At 35.4% G+C, this 23622-nt stretch overlaps 1 protein-coding gene across 7 annotated transcripts; it reads right to left on the reverse strand.

Annotated features, from left to right (window-relative positions):
* Window positions 1-2133: 2133 nt before the first annotated feature.
* Window positions 2134-23348, reverse strand: LOC132045448 (uncharacterized protein ycf45). 7 transcript variants are annotated; one of them, XM_059436033.1, is made up of 10 exons: window positions 22574-23346; window positions 20572-20634; window positions 19901-19978; window positions 19272-19489; window positions 18769-18841; window positions 18351-18635; window positions 14702-14845; window positions 14369-14419; window positions 12817-12906; window positions 2134-2280 (listed from the first exon to the last, which is right to left on the reverse strand). In XM_059436033.1, the coding sequence occupies exons 1-9, from the start codon at window positions 22760-22762 to the stop codon at window positions 12847-12849; spliced, it is 1161 nt and encodes a 386-aa protein (XP_059292016.1). In that variant the 5' UTR covers window positions 22763-23346; the 3' UTR covers window positions 2134-2280; window positions 12817-12846. The 7 variants fall into 7 exon arrangements, with proteins under 7 accessions (XP_059292016.1, XP_059292017.1, XP_059292014.1 ...); XM_059436034.1 differs by lacking the exon at window positions 2134-2280 and adding an exon at window positions 3647-3930; XM_059436031.1 differs by lacking the exon at window positions 2134-2280 and adding an exon at window positions 10675-11002.
* Between the last annotated feature and the right edge of the window lie 274 nt (window positions 23349-23622).

Genomic DNA, 23622 nt, shown 5'->3' on the forward strand with positions numbered 1-23622 from the left:
AAAGCCTATTTTTTCTTAGTGCAAATCGTCAGTCTTGTTTTTGTGCATTCACCTCTTAATATATTTTCATACTTTTTAAGTCATAGGAATGTATGTTGCGTGCAGTGTTTTGTCTTTTAGTTCCTTCAAATTCAAAGTAGAGGTCAACGAAACCATATTGAATTTCCCAAAACATAATGTCTTTGTTTAGGAGCATATTAAAATGCTTCTTTGTTCAAACCGCCAATTTCTAAACTTAGCTTGAATTATACAAGTATGGAATATTAGAAAATAAAACTTTAATATATAATGCACAAAATGACAACCGGCCGCTGTGCAATTATTCCTTGTAATATTTGCTAGTTTATATGAACTAGGGGTCCAAAGTATCGGGACAACACAAAAGTAATCAAATATAGCACAAACATACGTTACCAAAGAAAAAGAAAGTTTAACTTCTCCACACGCGGGTATAAAGTTTTTTATACTGTGAGGCCACTCAAAGGTCATTTATAGGTATCTTTCCATTACAACATGGATAAGTAACTATTAAAAACAATGAAATTGAACTGAGAAAGCTTAAACAAGAGCTTTAACTACAACAATGGAGGTGTTGCAGTTGATAGGAGTTCGAGAGAGAGAAGAAGGAGAATGCAAATATCTGGAGAATGTAAAATGAGAACTTAAAGTGCTCTTTCCATTGACTATAAGTTATATACAGGATTTACAACTTACAGCTGTCAACAGTTGTTCATCAACTAACTAACTAACTCCTAATCATTCACTAACTAACTATTAGTAACTAACTCTAATATAATTAATTTAAATATTATCTTCAATACCCCTTCTCAAGTTGGTGGTGATGATTTCATAACCAACTTGCTCAGCATAATAGAATGTTTGATTCCAGTGAGGGCTTTTGTAAGAATGTCTGCTAGCTGATCAGTAGTTGTGATGTGATGTAAAGAAATGAGCCCCTCCTGCAGTTTATCCCTAACAAAATGACAATCAACTTCGATATGTTTAGTACGCTCATGGAAAATTGGATTTCTGGCTATATGAAGGGCAGATTGACTATCACGGTAGACTGCAATGGGAGATGGGCAGCAGATGGTAAGTTCATTGAACAGTCTTTGCAACCACACCAGTTCACCTACAACTTTCCTCAATGATCTATACTCTGCTTCTACTGAGGACAAATAGACAGTTTCCTGCTTCTTTGACTTCCAACTCACAAGGCTATTTCCTAACAAAACTAAGTATCCACTAACTGATCTTCTAGAGTCTGGGCAAGATGCCCAGTCAGAGTCACAAAATGCCTTAACTGTGCAATCTGGATCTTTTGACATTAACATGCCCAGAGTTGGACCCTTTTTCAAATATCTAAGTAGGTGAAATCTTTGCTTGTAAGTGTGGTTCTCTGGGATCCTGCATGAGCTGACTCAATTGTTGCACACTAAAAGCTATATCCAACCTAGTATTTGTGATGAAGTTGAGTTTTCCTATTAGCTTCCTGTAGTATGTGGGATCTGAGAGTGCTTTCCCCTCCTTGGCCCTGAGCTTTATAGTAAGATCAAGAGGGGAAGAGAAAGGGCCAAAAGCACCACAGCAATACTCTTTCAACAAATCAAGAACAGATTTCCTCTGGGAAATGATGACCCCACCATCAGTGTCCAGAATTTCAAAACCCAAGAAGTAATGCAACTTACCAGGGTCTTTGATCTTAAATGTGTCGTGCAGATACAACTTGAGATTTGTCATTTCTGTTGAGTCTGTCCCAGTGAGTATTACATCATCAACGTATACAGCTACAAATACCACTAGAGAACCATTTTTCTTGTAGAACAAAGAGTAATCATGATAACCTCTGGAGGACAAGGCTTGCTTAACTTGGCATAACACTGTCTACTTACTTGTTTTAACCTATACAGTGACTTGTTGAGCTTGCATACCAAAGTAGGCTCAATCACATCCAAGCCTTGTGGTACTTGCATAAACACTTCTTCATGAAGATCTCCATGAAGAAATGCATTATTGACATCAAGCTGAAACATATCCCAACCCTTCTTAACTGCACATGCCACCAATGTTCGAACAGTGGTCATCTTCACCATAGAGGAGTAAGTCTCAGTGTAATCAACCCTTGCTTGTTGAGTGTACCCCTTCACTACCAACCCGAACTTAAATACTACCATCTGCTTTATGCTTGACTTTGTAAACCCACCTACAACCAATTGCTTGTTTCCTTAAGGGCAACGGCACAAGATCCCATATGTTGTTGGCATATAGAGCTTCAAATTCCTGAGACATGGCAATTTGCCAAGCAGGATTTAGAACTGCTTTTTCATACGAGGAAGGCTCACAATCATGACAAACATTTTGAACAAGAAGCTGACTAGCAGGTGTCAATGCATCAGGTGAAATATGGTGGTGTTTGGAAAACAAAGCAGTCAAGGAAAGAGTTGATGCAGTAGGTTTTAATGTGGGAATGGAACAAATGTAATCTTTCAGAAGTGTGGGGGCCTTGTGAGGTCTGTGTGAAGATTTTTGTGGAACTAAAGGTGGAGCAGGTGTGGTAAGTGGAGATGGAGTAGATTGGGAAGATAGAGGAGCTGGTTATGGAGAGTTAAGTGCCAAATTAGGTTCAGTGACAACTATATTCCTGGGATCATGTCTTTGAAGCATTATGTGGTACTAAATCAGTACTTATGAAAGAATCATTAAAAACTACAGACTTAAGAACATTATGAAAAGAAGCTTTATTAGAAGAAAAAGTGAAAGGAAAAATATTTTCGTGGAACACTACATCTCTAGAAAACATGCATTCTTTTGTAGCAAGACTTATCACCTTGTAACCCTTTGTGCCAAATGGATATCCTACAAAGGTGTGAGGTGTGGTTCATGGTTCAAATTTGTCCCTGTGGACTTTAGGTACTATTGGATAGCATAAGCAACCAAAGGATTTAAGATGGGAATAGTTTGGTTTTCTCTTGTTCAGAAGCTCATAGGGGCATTTGTTATTCAAGTAAGTTGAGGGAATCTGTTTATAACATATGTGGTTGTCAAGATACACTCTCCTCAATATTTTAGGGGCGGTTTGGATTGAAATAAGAGTGCTCTAGCAGTTTCAAGCAAGTATTCATGTTTTCTTTCTACTACACTGTTTTGTTGTGGTGTATAGGGACATTTTTCTGATAAAGGATTCCTTTGGTTTGAAAGAATTGGGTTGCTTCATTACTAGTGAACTCAAGGCCATTGTCTGACCTGATGCTCTTAATGGAAATATTGAACTGGTTGTCCACCATGGTGGCAAAGGATTTCAAAACTTGGAGAGCATTGCTTTTGGTGCTCAGTAAGTGTGTCCATGTGGATCTACTGTAATCATCTACTAAAGTAAGGAAGTATTTGTAGTTGTCATGCGTATTGACATGGTAAGGTCCCCACAAGTCAATATGTAGTAGTTCAAAAATCTTAGTGGTACAACTGGTGCTTTGTTTAAAAGCAAGTCTGGCCTATCTTGCCATGGGACAGATAGTGCACAAAAAGGGTTGTTTGGGTGAAAACTTAACTGGTAGAGTAGGAATACCTTTCATTTTTACAAAAGGCACATGGGCAAGTCTATTATGCCACAACAAGTCCACATCATTCCCATTAAAAACGTAAGAACTCTCAGCAAACTCAGCAGTATTATTATCATTGTGGCAAGTGGAAACATTTACAGAAGGTGATGAAACATGTGGAAAAGGTTTGCCAGAAATCCTAATGGACACATTTACTACCATTATTTATAATACAAGGTTCATGACCAACCGGAGAGGAATTGACACTTGAAACACAACAGTAAACATAATTGCTAGTGCTACCAGCTTTACATTTCAAACATCTGGAGCAAAGGAAGTAAAGTCCATCCTTGCTACTACCAATCACCTGAGGCCTATTCACTGAAGGGACCTGGAATAGAAAAAATGCATTAGTGAAGAGAAGCACGCATTTCAATAAAAATGTCAATGAATGAACTGAAATAAGATTGTACTTGAAACAAGCTACATATAACACTTTATGCAGTATGATCTTAGGTGTGATTGTAACATCAACAAACCCTGTTACTTTAACTCTATATCCATTTGGTAAAGAAACTAATAAGGGATAGGGTAAAGTTGTGATATTAGTTAGGGAGGATTTATTAAAAGTCATGTGGTTAGATGCTCCTGAGTCTATGATCCACAAATCAGCTTTTGATTCAAAACACTTGCATGAAGGTTTGTCAAAGTCAACAGAAGAGGTACAGACTACAATACCTGCACAACTCATAGAACCAGTATTAACAGCAGAACTTGTTTGATCCTCTCCAGCATTTTCTGCTTTGAAGTGCTGCAGCATGTTCATGATCTGTCCATATTGTTCCTTTGTAATACTGGCACTTGGATGAATTCCATTTTGAGTGTCACTTGCCAGATTATCCCCTCCATAATTTTACATCATGTCATTAGACACACCGTGCACATTGGCTGCAGTCCTCTTTCCCTTGTCAATCCTAGGATTCTGGCCACTGTTCCGTGGGTAACTTTGGTAATTGCCTTGTGAATTGTAGGTGTGAGTATTATTAGGGTAGCCATGTAGTTTATAACACTTGTCCCTTGTGTGTCCTGGTCTCTTACAAAAGTCACAAAACAGTCCATTACTGCTATTCCCCGAGTAACTGCTACTGCCTACATGATGATTATTCCTTGATGGATGGTTAAATGAATTGTTGTGTCCTGTATAACTGCTATTCCCAACATAGTTGTTAGTGGAGTAATTTGTCTTAAAGTTCCTTGTAGGCTAGTTTTTGTAGTTCATAGTTGAAGCATTCAATGAGGTAAGCTTCATTCCTAGTCGATTACTAGGTTTAAACCCTCTTTGTTTTTCCTCTAGAATTAGAATAGAAAAGGCTCGTGCCATGGATGGAAGGGGATTCATCATGAGAATGCTTCCCCTTACCACAGTATATACCTCATTTAATCCCATAAGAAATTGAATTAGACATCGATCCAGTTCTGCTTTGTGAAAACTCTCTTTTGCTCCACATGTACAATTGCATTTGCACTGATTCTTAGTGTTTAAGGTACTCAATTCTCCTCACAGCTTCTTTATTCGTGTATAGTAAGTAGTAATGTCCAAAACCCCTTGCGTAAGGTCGTTGATTTCCTGTTGAATTTGATACAGTTTTGCCCCATTGGTTTGGTCATACCTATCTTCCAATTCATTCCACAACTCCATAGAATCATTGACATATTCTACACTATCCGATATCTCTTTGGACAAGGAATTCAAAATCCACGAAGTTACCATATCATCACATCTCTCCCATTGACGGAGTTGTGATGAATTCGCATCAGGTTTCTTGCACTCACCATTGATGAACCCTAGCTTGTTCTTCACGGACAGGGCTCGTAAAACACTTCTTCTTCAGGATCTATATCCAACTCCATCGAAAGGAACTGTAACTAACATTACACCAGCACTATCCGAAGGAAGCATGTAGAGAAGACTGCTCGTATCTATGGTGGAGGTGTTTCCCTCACTTGCATTTACTTTAAGCGCCATTTTCGATGTAAAATTAGGTCAATTGAGAATTGAAACTTGAAATTAGGGCAATGAAAACTTTGAATCAAGACAATCGAAACTGTAAATCGAACAAGCGATGTGTGAATTTGACACAAGAAGAATTCCATATACGATCTCCGTTGAATCGCACTGTAACAAAAAATTGCGATAAATCGATTTGAAAAAGACGAAACCCTAAAATTCTGATGAATTTTTCCAGAAACAAAACTTCAAAAATGCGGAATTATAGATTGAATAGCTCTGATACCATATTAAAAACAATGATTTGAAACGAGAAAGCTTAAACATGAGCTTTAACTACAATAATGGAGGTGTTGCAGTTGATAGGAGTTCGAGAGAGAGAGAGAGAGAGAAGAAGGAGAATGCAAATATCTGGAGAATGTAAAATGAGAACTCAAAGTTCTCTTTCCATTGACTACAAGTTATATACAGGATTTACAACTTACAACTATTCATCAACTAACTAACTAACTCCTAATCATTCACTAACTAACTATCAGTAACTAACTCTAATATAATTAATTTAAATACTGTCTTCAATAGTAACTTACATATATTATATATAACATGGTAAGTGACCTGCTTATTAGACAAAACAATAATAACAACGTAAAAATCTTTTATAATGTCATGTATATAATTTCACAAGCATTTCATCTCAAGGATGGATAATTTAGCAAGGCACTGTAAGAGTTCCGAAGTACCTTATCTTGAAAATATATCCAATAGGTTATTATTCAATCGATCAAATATATTTTTTCTCTAATTTAAATTAAATTTTTCCTGCTTTCAGAGTTTTTCCTTTGTATATCGATTATGTAGTGTCCACCAATTTTGTGCTAGAGGGCAAATTGCAAGATATTGCAATGACATTCCAAGGTTAGACAAGCAATGCAAGTAGACGAAGCACTTCTGTATATTGTCGTAGATTATTATCAAGTTAGAAAGATCTTTAAAATCCTCTTTCCAATTTGAGCTACTTTTTTTTTTAAATTTTTCCCACTTGGTGTCAGGTACACGCATTGGATCCTAACTAAATCCGGATCACAACCTGAGACCTCTGGTTAAGGTTGGAGGGATCCAACCATCCCACCACAACCCATGCTGGTAATTTCAGCTACTGATATGCTATTGGAGTTGCTTATTTATCAAAACGAGTGGTCTAAATTACTTTTAAAAAACCTACGGAATAACTGATATTTTGATATAAAAATGTACTTTAGCGTAAAACTTAAAAATAGTATGTCAGGTGTTACTTCACTACAACAAGCGAAGCAAGGTCAAAAGATTTTTAGCTCATGATTCAAACTTGAAAGCAATAGGTTTTATTAACAAATTAGAAGCACAAGATTAACATAATCAAGTATAATTACAAAATATTTTGCTCCCTTTTATCAGTTTGAAAATCAAAAGAACGAAACTAAACTCCTATTAAAATCTAAATCTAATTATGTAAAGGTAGTATAAAATGCGGGACAAATCAGTAAGTTCATTATCCATCCAAAATTATCACTTAATGTCAGGACTCACGACCCAAGCTAGAGGTCATAACCCTGCTGAACTCAGATCTATCTCAAGACAATATCAACGTGTACTGAAACACACCATTTTTTTGCACGGAGTGCCCTTCTTTTGCGCTGGTCTTTATATTTTGCCCCTCATTTATGTCTTCTTTAATTTTTGCCCTTGCCGCCTGTTTAATGAAAGTTTTTTGACGAAATTACCCTTACCCCATTAAAACTCTTTCTATTTCGTCATTTGCTCTTTTCTTTTCTTTTTTTTTTGCTTCTTTCCTCCTCTTTTTTGTGTCTATCTCATCTGTTCTAAAACTTAGGTATGAATTTGGATCTTTTGCTAGTTTCAATATTTGTTTTTATGTTAAATTGTTGTTTGTTGAATTGATATCTTTGTCTTCGTCATTTTTTATATTTAATTGATCCTTTTTTATTTAAAATTATAGTGTTTTGTTATAGTGTCTCTACGATTTTTTCAACTTTAGTTTCGTTCCCCATGTATATATTTTGATTTTTTGAATATCGTATTATGAATGTCGTAATATATTTTAGCTGATTTTGATATGCGTTTTGGTTTTCTCTTTGTTGAATCTTTGAAGTTTTGCCTGTGAACAGCTTTTTATGTTGTTACTGCTGTTTTTGTTTAATAATCTGATTTTTTGAAGAATGTTTTTGTCTGAGGCAACATATGCCGGGTCCGGCAGAGTTTATGATTTTTGAAACTGAAGTTATGCCGGTTCCGGCATAAAGTTATGCTTGTTCTGACATAACTTCATGAATTAAGTTAATTTATGTGTGTCTTGATTTTTTGGTATTGTCTTGTTAATAATTTTGATTTTTATGCAATCTTATGTGTTATTGGTGTTGTTTTGTTAATAATATTTTGTTTTGGTTATGAAAATGAAAGTTTGCCTCTCACGGCATACTTTGTAATTTTGTAAAGTGAACTTCTGCCCCCTCCGACAGACTGTGTATTTTTTTATTTTGCTTATGAAAATGAAAGTTGCCTCTAACAGCATACTTTGTTCTTTTGTAAAGTGAACTTCTGCCTCCTCCGGCATACTTTTCTAAGTCTTAACACTTGCGTAGAATTTTTGTTTTGCTCATAAAAATGAAAGTTTGCTCTCAAAGATACTTTGTTCTTTTTCTAATGTAAACTTCTCGCCCTCCTAAGATACTTGTCTAATTCTTAACACTTGTGTTTTTTTTTTTATTTTACTTATGAAAATGAAAGTTGCCTCTAACAAAGATACTTTGTTCTTTTTGTAAAGTAAAACTTCCGCCTCCTCCGGCATATTTTTCTAGTTCTTAACACTTGAGTAAATTTTTGTTTTGCTCATAAAAATGAAAGTTTCATTTAATGTAAAGATACTTTGTTCTTTTCTATTGTAAACTTCGCTCTCCTCCGGCATACTTGTCTAATTCTTAACACTTTTTTTTTTTTTTTTTATTTTACTTATGAAAATGAAAGTTGTCTTTAATAAGATACTTTGTTCTTTTCAGAAAGAACTTCGCTCTCTCCTCCGCATACTTTTCTAGTTCTTAACACTTGCGTAAATTTTTGTTTTGCTCATAAAAATGAAAGTTTTCCTCTAACAAAGATACTTTGTTCTTTTCTAATGTAAACTTCCTTGCCTCCTCCGCATACTTGTCTAATTCTTAACACTTGTGTATTTTTTTTTATTTTACTTATGAAAATGAAAGTTGCCTCTAACAAAGATACTTTTGTTCTTTTGTAAAGAACTTCCGCCTCCTCCGGCATATTTTTCTAGTTCTTAACACTTGCGTAAATTTTTGTTTTGCTCATAAAAATGAAAGTTTGCCTCTAACAGCAAAGATACTTTGTTCTTTTCTAATGTAAACTTGCCTCCTCCTAAGATACTTGTCTAATTCTTAACACTTGTGTATTTTTTTTTATTTTACTTATGAAAATGAAAGTCATTTCGCCTTTATCAAAGATACTTTGTTCTTTTGTAAAATAAACTTCTCGCCTCCTCCGGCATACTTTTCTAGTTCTTAACACTTGCGTAAATTTTTGTTTTGCTCATAAAAATGAAAGTTTGCCTCTAACAAAGATATACTTTGTTCTTTTCTAATGTAAACTCTCCTCCGCATACTTGTCTAATTCTTAACACTTGTGTATTTTTTTTATTTTACTTATGAAAATGAAAGTTGCTCTAACAAAGATACTTTGTTCTTTTGTAAAGTAAACTTTTGCTCCTCCGCATACTTGTTCGTAACTTTGCCCGATTATTTTTTGTCAATCGAAGTTACTATAATTTCAAGTCTAAGTCATCGAGCATTGTATACTAATCAAATGGAACGTATAAACTAATCAAAATCGAACAAAGCAATAAATTTGATCAATTCTATGTTGTTGAGTAAAATTATGATTCGCACGTGAATCTCAACCGCATATCGCTTGTTTAGTTCATAGAAGATGATTTGTTGTTATTTTCAAATATTAACAAATCTAAACTTAATAAAGCATCAAATTAAGTTGAATTACATTCAATTGAAACGCTATATATTATGTATTTTATCTTTTTCGATATTGTAGCAAAGAAATCAATGGAGATTTCTCCGTGAAATGTGGGAACGATGGAACGATTGAAAGGTTTGTTGTTGAAATGATGGATAGGTTTAATTGGATGTTTGGGGTTAAGTATTCTGTTTCAGATTTTTATATGTTATGGGTAGGGTAGTAAAGTCTTTTTCTTATTATCTTTTAGCTTAAAAGGGCAAATATTAAAGACCACGCATTACGGGAGCAAAAATTAAAGACCAGCGCATTTGAAGGGCATTCGCGCCAATTGCCCGAAACACACAGGCACATTAGGAGCCCGTTTGAATGGGCTTATGACTTTTGACTTATTTTTGTCATTTTGACTTAAAAACAAGTGCTTAAAAGCACTTTTTTATTTTATCAAAACACTATAAAAGTGCTTAAAACACCTGAAATAAGCCAATCCAAACAGGCTCTAGGATTGATTTGACTTAAGTTCCAAATCACAAAATACCTACTGTCAATTTCAGAAGCAAAGAGTAACAAGAGTAATTATTACAGCTCAAACGGTTATGAAAAAGAAGTTCAAGCAAGATAAAGTAAATCCCTTGGAAGAATGTGGAGCTAAATGTTTGGATAATCATAGAATATCTTTTGCTACTTTTTTGTAGGGATGCTCAATGTGTAACCTTGCTAAATGAAAAACATGTATCTGCTAGTATGGGTTAGTGGCTCCTTTAACTTCACTGCTTTCAGAACAATTTTGGTTCTCAAAGCGCTCAACAAGATGGTTTTGACCTTGTTACTGTATAATGCAGGTCAAATTGCTGATTTTTTATGCTAATTTGAATTGAGTTAACAAAAGATATAATTTTGTATCAAGCAAACGCCCGTGTAGAATTTGGATGTAATTAAAGTGAAACAACAACTATCAAGCTCGAATTCAATTATAACAACAATTTAACAGAACTAGATAAATGAGGTGCACAGGATAGTATTACAACTACTAAGCTGCACATTGGAGTCACTTTTCAGTTATTGGAATCACGTAATTGGCTCAGTTAGCAAAATCGATCAAGAGAATAAAGACACGTACATTTCATCACAAGAGAAAGACCAGCACCATTTGCTCAATGCGCTATTTAAAGGATAAACTAAATAGGGCCTTAAGTTCTGTTCAAACGGTACTAGATAGAGATATCTACTAACGTTTCATCTTCAGAACTTCATAACATTTAATCAATTGAAAATGAAGAGGAGAGCCCTATTGTAATAGGTCAATGACCAAATATCTGAGATAGAAAATAATCGTTATCCATATGACCTAGACAAAACCGCAAAGCATAATGAGGACCAAGAGATCCAACAGCCCTCTCCATTATATGTAGAACAGATCCTATAAGCTGAATGATCCTGTTAGAAACTCAGTTATGTTTCTGGCAAGTCAACCAACTCAAGAGCACAGTAATCAAGTATTGTATTCTGCATCAAGACTTAGTGTAGCTAGAAAAATGGGGGAAGTATTGGATCATGGTTAGCTAGATACAAAATAAGCATGGTAACATTGTTTGTGGAAAATATCCAAATTACTTGTACCATATGAGAGATACCAATTAGCTGAGATTAAGTTTAGTCATGTTATTACCTTAAGTTCTAGTCCAATGTTTGCTAGGAGTTTTTTCGTCGTATGAGAGATTTATTGCCAGTAGAAAATGTAGAGAACTTCTAATGCTAGAGAAATTAAGTTTTACAGACATTTCAATTTATGTGATGAAATTTGACTTGACACGGTGTTTGAGAAAAGAAAGATTTTGAAACTTGTGGTCTTAAACATGCCATAACATTTGCGCGTCTTAGGACTTCTACAACTTGTGTCATAAACAGGTCATAACATTTGTGTGGCTAGAAAAGCTTCTCATTAAGGGTAAAATGAGAAGTTTAAAGTTAAAAGGCTTAATGCATATGCTGCCCCCTAAACTTGGCCCTTTTTCGTCAACTAAGTGTTATTCCTATTAAACCCCTAAACTCGTCCTCAAGTTTGTCCATCAAACCTCCTAAATTTGATCATACTTCTCTAGCATTTATTGTTATATTATCATTATATATGGCGTTCAGTCAAACAAAACTATTAGAAAGGAAATGAAACGAAATCAGAATTCTCCTAAAAAATCAGACAACTAAACAGTTGTGAGAAAAGAAAAATGGAATTTGGATAAATAATTAATGTTAATATATTGTATACTCGTTCAATATCATGGGAGTATTTATTAAAAAACTTATCATGGTCAGCTCAATAAACTAGCAATTGTCAATTTCTTCTTTCTTGAAGGCACGAAGCTGATGAGTATCGACTAGAAGCAACTGATAGAAGCAAAACATTTTGAAGATTTGCAGCTACACCTCTTTGGATGAGTGTTTTCTGATTTTTATTAAAAACAGAAATTAAATTGGGAAATGGAGGTGGAGTACTATTTTAGACATGTGGTAAGTTATTCTTTAGGTCATGGATGTGTCGGTTTTTGCTGGTTCTGCTCTTTCCACTGCCAGCTTAATTAAGAGCTACTCTTTTTTCCACTCTCAATTGCTGCTAATCTTAGCTAAAAGATAACATAATTAAATTAGAATATATATTAGCATGTTGCTACATTGAAGATGGAATACTATGTAAGTCGGATTGTGTTTGATAGACATACTTGAGGACGAGTTCAGGGGTTCAATAGGAACAACACTTCGTTGAGGTGCCAAAATGGAAATAAGGGACTAGTTTAGGGGGCCGCATATGCATTAAGCCAAGTTAAAATGTTTTCAAATGTAAAAACATGTCATTTTTTTTGGAACTAACTAATATTGAAACAATGTCACATAAACTGAGATGGAGGGAATATAATATTGGACGATGGATATAAATAGATCGATAGGGATAATAAGCATTCATATGCTGAAGCCCAACTTGCTTATACTTATACCCATTAGAAGGGCCAGACTATGTTTTGAACAATAAGGCGTATAGTCATGCCTGAAAACTCCACCTGTACCTTATTTGGAAATAAGTTCCATTATGATGGTAGGATCTGTTTTTTCTTTCTCGAAAACTTCGGAGAAAAGAGTGAAGCTTCTGTTTTTTTCTCTCCATACACGCAAAAGAATGAAACATTGGACCAATCAACAAAAAGAAAGAAATGTTGGTGTATGCATGATCGATATGTTTACCAGTAGAGCAGTTCCGGAAGTTTATAGTATTTAGGCATTTGTTCTCCATCTCTCAATCACAACCCGTAATTGCTGAGTTCTCCTCCTAACCTGTCAAACAAAGATTTTTAGTAAGTTGGCACCAATAAGTCATTCAGCTGCACTCAAAAGAAAAACATGCAACTGCATAATCCTAACCCAAAGCAAGTAACCTCTAAATTTTTTAAGTTTACTTGCATGCTCTTTCACAATTGATTAAAACAGTAGCTATAATAATGGCATCATATCAATACTTCATTTTAGTCATTTATGTAGTGGAAAGGTGACAACTTTTTTGTTGAAGAATCAGAAGGTGACTTCTTTCCCTCCCTCTAACGGCCCCACCTGCAATCCCCAAAAACTGGAAAAGAATGAAATCATTCAAAGTGGTGTTGATATTTTATTCATCTCAGGGGAGTTAGATAGTTAGAGTAATTGTATCTGCACCAAATTGTTCTGTTCTTACACACTTTTGACAGCATCCTAACATAATTTTTGCAAATTATCTAATACATGACCTAACAACATCTCCTTAATCCCATCTAAAAGTAGTTTTTCTTTAGTCTTATCTTGCACGTGCATACAACTCAAGACACAATAGTAATGAATCAGATTTTTGAAGGTTCAGGCTCACTTCATAGAACTCTGTTCTGAATATTATCTATAGGGGAGCTACTAAAGAAATAGCCTCATGGCACATTTTTCAAGAAGAATTGCTAAGGTTCACTCAAATTCAGTTAGAATTATCTTTCCTTTTATTCAGAAAGACAAATATTTTGCAACAATCAAGTTGGACATGGTCAAAAGCGCTGTACAGTTTTCTGTCATTGGGAATTCAATTGCATAATAATTAGACTAACCTATCAAAAAAATTACATTACATGTTTCTTATCCTCTAAAGCAAGGGAATATTCTACTCAACACTGTCTAACTAGAAGGTTGAAATCTGAAGGAAATGAATTATATAACTTGTAATAGATGTGCAAGATGAGGTAGTCCTAGAATCACACAAGATGAAGTGTCTCAAAAGACTTACGTTTTCTTGGGATCCACACAGACTTACCAAAAAGTAGAATTCGTCAATTCGATACAATGAAAGAAAAAGTTTCATATAGGCAATTGCAACTAGTTATGATCAAGGCTTAGACATGTTTGGACGCTTATATTAGGTCCAGTGTTTGGTAGGAGTTCTTTCTGTCAGTTTAGAGATTTGTGTGCCAGTTGAAAAAGTAGAGAACCTCCACCATAAGAGAATCCCAAATAACTGAATACTGCAATGAATGAGGTCCAAATGGATTATGAAAATTAGCATAGCTGACTCAAACTACCTAGAGGTTGAGGCGTTGTTGTTCACTTCTTGTAGTATGGCATGTGCATACTAAGGTTAAAAGTACCTTTTTTTTAACGTAACAGCAACATTCAAAGTTTGGATCAACCGAGTAGAAAATTAGTACTTTCTTTTTGTGGTGAAGAATTGTCAACTGAATAGCAGCTATATAGAAGATCATAAATAACAAGAACATATCTACACTACCTCAACAAGCGGCTTTTTACCCAAAAGCAGAGCATCAACACTTCTTTCAGTCTGCATTTTGTTCTCCAAAAAGAAAAAGAGCTATTAGAACTCGAATAGCTGCCAGAAAGATTACACAGGATAAACTTATGGCTTTTAACTCAAAGATTTTCTTTCATCCCTTGCAATGAAAGCAACCTATATTACTCTTTGACAATAAGCTAGTATGTGGCAAGAACAAACAAGGGGATCAAAGATGGAGGGGAATATGTGCCAACATATCAATATGGAGACATTGCAGTCTAGTATGTGATATTTTCTATATTACACTATTGCCTCAAAGCAGTGACTAACCCGGTGTACAATCCAGTAGTGTCTCTCGTTTATTTCAATCAAAAAGGGAAAGGGCGATGGAGTTTTCCTCTCAAGAACACTTTTATTGCAGTTCCTGATTCGTGCTTCCTGATCACTTAGAGTCACAGTTACTACTCCTCCAATCTGTAAAATTTGACAATTGAAGAGATCAGAAAGGAAGCATGTGCATTGCCTAATAATGAAGTGTAATTCAGTGAAGAAAACTGAATCTAGAAAAGATACTAAGGCAAACAAGAAAAGATCTAAATTGAGCACTAAATCTGTAGTCAACCTCCAATGTCCTTTTGCTAGTAAGCCTTTAAACAGAAGTAAACAAACAGCTAAATTCTAAACTATAGGTCATGATAAACTTTTTCTTAAAGTTCAAAATCCAATTTAAAGTCCAACATATGATCCAGAAACTGTAATTGTTTAGTTCTCTACATTTCTATGCCAATTCTAAAACAAGATAAATCATTTATATTTCGTACAAATTTCTGATGCCAGGAAAATCAATCAAAAGAGATTGATATAAATAGAAAGAGGAGCTGATGAACTGGTAATTAAACAGGCTATCAGAAAAATAAATGGCTAGAGATGGAATAACACCCATTCCCCCTCAACCCAGAAAAAAGGTAAGGTAAGAAAAGGAAAAGTAAGTTAGTAATACAAAAGTCTGATGACCACTTACGATGACGAGGTTAGTAATACTAAAGTCTGATGACCACTTAGGATGACGACAAAACCTAGAGAAATCATCTGAAAAGTATCTTCTTAAAGACCCAAGCATGTATGCTTGAATGAAAAGCTACACAAGGAACTCATTTTCTTTTCAGGTGATTGTAGTGAGGAGGATAGAAAACAATTTTGTAAGTGGGGAAAAAATTAGTACCCCTCTAGAAAAAAAGGGTCTGAGAATATCAAGTTCCAAGAAATAAACCAGGAAGAAAGGAATAAACTGGGATTTTGGATATTGAGCAGAGAGGAAAGCAAGCATTGACACAAAGTGAATGATGTAAGTTTGGGTGGTGTTATGGGGACTGAATTTCAACCAAAGTTGGAGATCCTTATGGCCGCAGCTTGTTGAGGAGATAAGACAAGGATGGGATAAATGTTTACCTATTGTCCAGTTTAGGGTGGGGATGGTAGGAGATTGGCTTGGTGGAAGATCAACGGAGCAAAGGGACTATTAATAATATGTACCAAGTTCATACTCTAGTTCTCTAAGAAGCATACCATAGTCCATGCCTCTTTGAGGTTGTAAAGTGGCCAATTGTTTTAAATCCTGCAGTAATGAGAAGTTGAGAACACACCATCTTTTTTCTTTTGATTGGTGTAACGAGAACACAAGATTCTGAGCTAAATATTAGAATCTCTTTCTTCCAATTCATGCACTTGTAAGATCACAGACTTGAAGTACCGGATACTTTGGTATTGAGAGCTACTGTCAGTGGCATCTTTTTCTTATTTTATGAAGATGTTTCATTAAAAGGCATCAAGAAGATGCGGTACAGCGGTAGTGCAAACGTGAGTACAAAACTGATCAGCACTAATTACAGGGATTAGATTGTTCCAACAAAATAAGTTAAGAATACACCTAGCTTTTAAGGAGTGGTTTGGAGTTAAAATTCCATCAAAACATTTGCGGTTTCTTTCTGCCCAAACACACAGAAAAATAATTGCAGGGATCATATCCAGATCTTCTTGATGGTTACTTAAATGATTACTTCAATTTGAAATATAGTCAACTCTCCATGAGCACCAACTTCTATAGGCATCTTTTACCTTAAGAGGCATGACCAAATTGAGCCCAAAAATAGAGTGGAATATATTCCATAGATCACTAGCAACTGCACAATGAAGAAATAGGTGGCTGATGCTCTTTGAGTTTTTGGAGAACATGTAGCATCTGTTTCCTAACTGTATGCTTCTCCTGGTAAGATTGTTCTGGGTAAGGCAAGCTTCATTTAGGACTATCCAGACAAAACATATGATCTTTGGTGGCAGGTTGGTCAAAACTCTGTAATTTGATCTAGTGCACAGAGGTAGGAGTAGCCAGTTGTTACAGTGTATAACCTCTTTGATTCACTCCAGATTAGTCTATCTTCAGCTTGATCATCAGTGTTGTAGTTCCCAATCTTCCCAGCATGTCAATATCTTCCAACTCCCAGTCACGTACATTCCTTCTCAGCTTTGGGACCCAAGTGCTGCGACTTCTATTCTCAGAAATAGTTGAAGCTGGATTGGTGGTTATCTGGAAAATATTGGAATGAACGTCCATCAGTGAGGCATTGTCCAGCCATTTGTCCTCCCAAAACCTGATGTGAGTTTCATTTACAGCTTTAAACTGACCTTTTGGAATGAACGTCCATCAGTGAGGCATTGTCCAGCCATTTGTCCTTCCAAAACCTGATGTGAGTTTCATTTACCGCTTTAAACTGACCTTTTGAGAGAACTAATTCCAAATGTGCTTATATACTTCCAGCTCCAGGTACTACACCATGAGGGGATTGAGGTGTTTTAGTGTACAAATGATCCTGTCCACCATATTTTGCCTTGGTCACATATTTCCGGAGCCCTGGTTGACCTGAACCATATCTCAACAGCCATTTCATCAGAATGCTCCTGTTGTGGCATGATAGGTCTCTAACCCCCAAACCATATTCGAGTTTTGGTTGAGTGACTTTTCCCCATTTAATCAGATGAAATTTGCGACTTTGGCTATCACCTTCCCATAGGAAAGTCCTGATTTTGTTCAGCAGATTCAGACCTTTTCAGTCTGGCAACAACGAACTTCCTTGGTGAATAATATAGAAGACCATATGTGTAGAAGCTACGTGGTAATCTCTATTGACAGGTGAGAACATCCATAAGAGGAAAAGGATATATGTGAATGGATGTCTCTTCCATTAGAAGGCAAAGGAGACAATTTGTGGTATTTTGATTGTGCTTCTGCTTGTAAATTTCTGATGTTCATTGGTTGGGTAGTAAATTGGGCAAGCTTTCATCACTCAAAGAGTTTCTGCTGGCATGAAAACTGGGCTTCCACAGTAGACAGAAGAAATTCAGCAAAAGCTATTCGCAGTGTCTTTCTGGTGCTTGTGGCTGGAACTTAACAGAGAGCATTCAGGCAGAGGAGGTGACAATTACTAGATTCTTAGATTGGTTTTCTTTAACATTTTAGTTTTCACACAGTGAGCAATTATCTGTTGCAGACGACGATATTTTGAATCTTTCTGGATAGTCTTCACATGTATAGGTTTTCTGGCTGTGTAGTTCATCGCTTATCACCAATGAGTTCATGTTTATTTTTCTGTAATCTTCGATGAGGGATTGGCACCCCCCCCCCCCCCTGGTGCCTTGTCTAATGGAATATTCCAAACTTCATTTATCAAAAGTAAAAAACAAACACACAAGAGCTAGCAGTCGAAATGGACAAGTCTAATACCGAATCTGAACGACTTAAAGCTTCTTAGTTCTGTCTCCAAATCAAAGAGATGCAAAAGTAATGTTTGCTTACCATTAGCCACCAAATAGCAGATACGAAAAGATGCTTTAAGGATATTCAAAAGATGCATATGGATTGTTATGCAGAACAGTGAAAAAAAAAAAAAAAGAGGGGTTCCTCATTAAGGAAATCCATACATACCAGATCAGACAGAGTAGGATTCTTAATTATATTCTCTAGCTGCTCGCCATGAGCTGTACCGATAAGCATAACACCTCTTTCAGCAATTGTACGACAAGCATGAACTTCAGATTCAGTTCCAATCTCATCTATAATGATCACCTCAGGCATGTGGTTCTCCACAGCCTCAATCATAACTTGATGCTGCATCGACGGGTCCGGAACCTGCAATCTTCTTGCCCCTCCTATTGCTGGGTGTGGAATATCCCCATCACCTCCTATTTCATTGCTTGTGTCAACAATAACCTACAATAATGATCTCTAAGCCATGAGAATTTCTTTCATTAGCAGAACAGAAAACAAAGAAATTAACAAGACTTGAGAAACAAAAGCAGGAGAGTGAAACCATAAAGGTAATTGCAGTGGTTAGTTAACGAACCACTCTTTTATGAAGTTCATCTGACAAGACACGAGATATCTCTCGCACAACCGTAGTTTTACCAACACCAGGTCTGTTAAATTCAAGAGAACGAAATCAGAAAGAGACAGAATAACTTGACAGGATAGCAAGGTCTAGTCAATTGTGATAAAGCTTGATGGTTATCAGCTTAGTAGAACACGTTAGAAAAGATTATCAGCTTAGTAGAAAACGTTGATGGTTATCAGCTTAGCAAGTTCAATGGTTCCAGAACAGACAAGGGATCTTTTAGACTCAACACAGGGATTATAATGACAATGATAGTGTTCATGGGGCAGTTCACCTTTCAAACCCACAAATAAACAATTTGGCTATAAAAGTTTCTGATGAGAACTATTATAACTAACAAATCTTCCTGCGTTATTTCGGTTGACCATAAGTTGCTTCTCAGTAATTAACATTTTTGTTGTGTCATGCTATCCACTGGTCAGACATGATTTTACATCTATGTGTAACTCACTTACCGTCCAACAAACAAGATGCTTTCACCAAAATCAAGCAAATCCCGCACCATGTCAATCTGTCCTCTGGCCCTGCCAACTCGGCAAGTCAAACCAATGACTTCCCCCTTCCTATTCCTAATTGCGGAAATGCGATGCAATGTACCCTCAATGCCAGCTCTATTATCTCCTCCAAATTGTCCAATTGCCTTGAGGACGCATTGTATTTCTTCCATAGATACCTGCTTAACAGAACAAACCGGTATAACGTTCCATTTGTAAAAAAGAAATAGATATAATTAAGCTCTTCAAATATCTCCTGATGTCCAGTTGCTGATCTATGTATTCCTTCAGCAAAAGACAATTTAGCGTCAATAAATTAGATAACTAAGCTCTTCCGAAAATCTTCTAATGTCCAGTTGTTGCTTTGCATTTCCTTCAGCAAAAGACATTTTAAAGTCACTACATTCACTAGTACCAGTTCATAACAAGGTCCAAGACAACCATTTTCTTTCCTTTCCTCTTTTCACTTCCTAGTAAACTACTATAAGCTTCCGGTGTTTCTAAGCTAGAAGTGCACTAGTCATTATCATAACAATAAATACTTCAATATTTTCATAAAGAAGGGTAATTTCAATACCTTTAGTGTTTACCTCAGTGTTCCGAAGGTAACGCCTGCCAGAACCATCTATGTAGTGTGCTTGTGGCAAACAACCCAAATCTAAAATCACCTACAAACATAGCATATACTTTTTTGATATGGTAATTATCATAGCATAATAATAAACACAGAACAACAATTATTATGCATAAACTTTACTGTAACCTATGAGATAACACGAATCTCAAATAATTTTCAAGACATAAACATTACATTACTGTACTGTCTATGCGATAATACGAAACTCATCCCATCATTTCTTGAAAAGTATATCTACTGAAACATGTTTGTCGTAAGCAGATAAATTTAGTCAGATTCACAAAGATGACAATTTCCAGAACACTGATCATATTTTCCCAGCAAGAGACCTCTTTCACACCAGAATATTAGCAAAGTGAAGGATACCATCTTTTGTAGGCACATTTAAGTTGGTAAATTATAACGCTAGCAAATCAAGAGCAGTTTATTAGCTGACAGTAAAATTTAAGGCAAACATCACATATTGCTATTTAAGAGATACAGCGAGTGAAGCATAAACCATCAAGGAAAAAAAAACACATATTTCTATTCCTTTGTCAAAGATGTCCCTAAAGCCGTGACCATTGTATCAAAAGTATTACTGAGGATTATTATGGAGATGTTCCCATAGTTAGAAATATATACCTCTATTAGTTTATCTTGGCTGGGGTCACACAAAAGTGTATCCCGTAAGTCACATGGCAGAATCTGCAAAAAGAACAAAAGAAAAAAAAATTATTTAAGTTCCTGTTAAAGCATGATCTTCTATTACATAACGCGAATATTTCAATAATAGGACTGCGTCAAGAGATCAAAATCACAATATGCTAAATGACCCTCCAACACCAGCTATCCTACCCTCTGTTTGGGCATAAATAATAAAGAAATGTAAAACAAACTTGCAAGTGTAATGTACATAGCCCTCCAGACCTGAAATATAAACAAATAAGCCATAGTCTACACTAATAATTAAGAGAGGTAATATGGTTCCTAACAAGTTTTTTTTTTTTTTTTGAGAATGAAAAGTCCATTCTTGAACAAGCAATTGCCTTGTTTTATCTCCATTCTCCCATCTTTAGTACTCACTATCCCATGTTTAGTTTTTATTCCTAATCTCTATTTAGTTTCATTATTAACTTTCTCGTAGACTTTTCTGTTTAAAATAAGAAAAGTTTCACTTCCACATGAGGCTATATTTTCCCACGAAACCAGTTCTACGAACTTCATAGAAAATCTCAAGTACTCCACCGGCCTTTCCAAGTTATAATGTCACTACATTTTTATCTGACTACGAAATGGCCCTGTAACAAGTAATGCCAGTACAACAACTATTACTACTACTAAACCTTGATAAACTAGTAGGAGTTGGCTATGCGAATCTTTAATATCCATTCTGCTTCATTTGGGCCAATTTCATTCAATTAATTTATCTCAAGGCGCAAATTAGGGGTTCTTAAAATTGGGAATTCTCTAAATGTCACACTTATTCCTGGACTAACATACAGTTTCTAACCAAATTAAAACACTCCTGTCAAACTCTGGAGATTATGCAAGTATATCCAATAACACTATATCTCCAAATTTGGCAAGCAAATATGGTTGCCAAGATATGATCATCTAAGAATAGCTTCTATAGAGGCTAATTCGTATCAATGTTGAGAGTAGTTAAATGAATAGTTTCTCCGTAAACTTCCCCTTAACTTTAAAATCTTGCAGACATGTAAACAAAGTCGTCTTTTTTCCCTTTTCCTTCCCCTTTCTAGGATCTCTACGTAAGCACATTTTCTCAAACATTCTCAATAGCTATCCTTTCACATTTTGTGCACCCATAAGTGAGTGCCAGATATCCTAGTAATGATAAGGAGCCTACAAGTTGAAAAATTGCTCCCTCCCTCTCCAACCACTGGCAATCCTAATAAGCTAAAACAAGGTTGAAACTATTAGAACTTTAGACACAACTAACTAATCAATTATACCTCAACCCCTACATAGTTCGGATAAGTTATATGAATCCTCTATATCCATTCCTCTCTGTTTGGACTATTCGAGCCCATTTCCTTCTTTAGTACTTGTAAATCCCTAAAACCAAAGAGGTAATGTGATGGAACTCCTTGCCCATTTGACATCTCTCCAGTGTCCGTGTAGTGCATTCTTTTTCCACACGAATTTTACTTTTTGAGGACTCATGAGATGCCGCTTACTAACATACCCAAAGGGTGTGTTTGGTATGGAGGAAACGTTTTCAATTTTTCCATGTTTGATCGGCCAAAATATTCTGAAAAATATATTTTCTAGGAAAACAAGTTCCGTAAACGACATTCCAAGTTTATTGTCTCCTCCCCACCCCTTGACCATCCCACCCCCAAACACCCACTCTCCACCCCATCCTACCCCTTAGTGTTTTGCAAGATTACATATAAATGCTTAAGACAATATTTTTTATTTAATTACCAACCACTAGAAAAATATCGACTTATCTTCCAAAAAAATATTTTCCTTCATACCAAACACACCCAAACTGTCCTCCTTTATTCTGACTTGAGACTACTTATGCAAACTCACATTGCTAGAGTTTTAATTGAAAACACCAAATACTTGTTAAATTGTATAGGGAAACCAGGGAAGAGAAAAAGGAGAGAAAGAACACCTGAAAGAAGGCATTCATATCATCATCTTTAGCATGATTATTACAGCACGAAACATGTCCTGTATTACTTCCAGCACACATCAATGGTTGATAATGTGATAAACTAATGAAACCATAAGCTTTTCTTTTTATGGCCATTGGACTAATTACACTAGTAATTACTCCACACATCAATAAGCTAGACCCCATTTCACTTGACAAGTTTCAACTTATTTTCTGGTTGCTGTTCACTCCATGAAATCAAGATTATACAAAAAAAAATGAGAAACTGACAAAAATGGACCCTTATGTTTGAGGGTAGGTTCAAAATAATCCTTTAATTATGCAATAAATAGTTTTGGACCATTAAGTTTCCCAAAAGTCAACAATTTAGTCTCCATCAAATATTTAATAATTTATGTTCGTTAGATTAGGCAGAAACAGTGGGAAAAAAAAAAAGGATTTAACCATAAACACCAAGAAATTATCATCAAATCCTAAAGTATGCACACAAAAAACTACTCCAGAAGCTAAAAGGAAATAAAAAATAGCAGAAATTATATTTCAAAAAGATGCACCAGACTCTAAAAATAAATATAAAACTGTAAAAATCACGAAAATTATACCTCTAAATGTGAGTTACCGTTAACAGAGAGTAAATGAATAAATTTTGACAAACTTAAAGTACCAAAACTGTTCAACGCATACTTAAGGGACTACATTGAACCTACCCTCAAATATAAGGGACCATTTTTGTCAGTTTCTCATTAAAAAATCAAGTTTTCAAATACTGTGCCAACTCCCAGTGTTCCTGTACCCTTGCAATAGTGTTTTAGTACCAATAAAATTGTTATTTGGCCATTTACAAATTTTTTTTAGTTTTATGATCTTATTATAAGAGATTTTCATTTTTTACAAATAAGAGATCTGAAAAAAACACATAAAAAAAACTAAAAAAGTTATTTTTTTAGTTTTATTCAAATTGTAAGAGATCAAGATATCTGATTTCCTCCAAATTCTTTGCCTATGCTATATTAATATTATATTGAGTGTGGTATCTTTTCCCTGGC

This window comes from Lycium ferocissimum, unplaced genomic scaffold (genome assembly GCF_029784015.1).
Source record: "Lycium ferocissimum isolate CSIRO_LF1 unplaced genomic scaffold, AGI_CSIRO_Lferr_CH_V1 ctg67, whole genome shotgun sequence".
Classification (NCBI taxonomy): Eukaryota; Viridiplantae; Streptophyta; class Magnoliopsida; order Solanales; family Solanaceae; genus Lycium; species Lycium ferocissimum.

Bases quoted from the DNA above. Each gene is read 5' to 3' on its own strand.
- LOC132045448 (XM_059436033.1), bottom strand. From the start codon at position 22,762: ATGGGGTCTAGCTTATTGATGTGTGGAGTAATTACTAGTGTAATTAGT. The intron at 14,846-18,350 runs GTATGTATGGAT...CAAATTTTACAG, and splicing joins ATCCTACTCTGTCTGATCTG to ATTGGAGGAGTAGTAACTGT. The intron at 12,907-14,368 runs GTAGTGTAGATA...TTTGTTTGACAG, and splicing joins GTAAAAAGCCGCTTGTTGAG to GTTAGGAGGAGAACTCAGCA.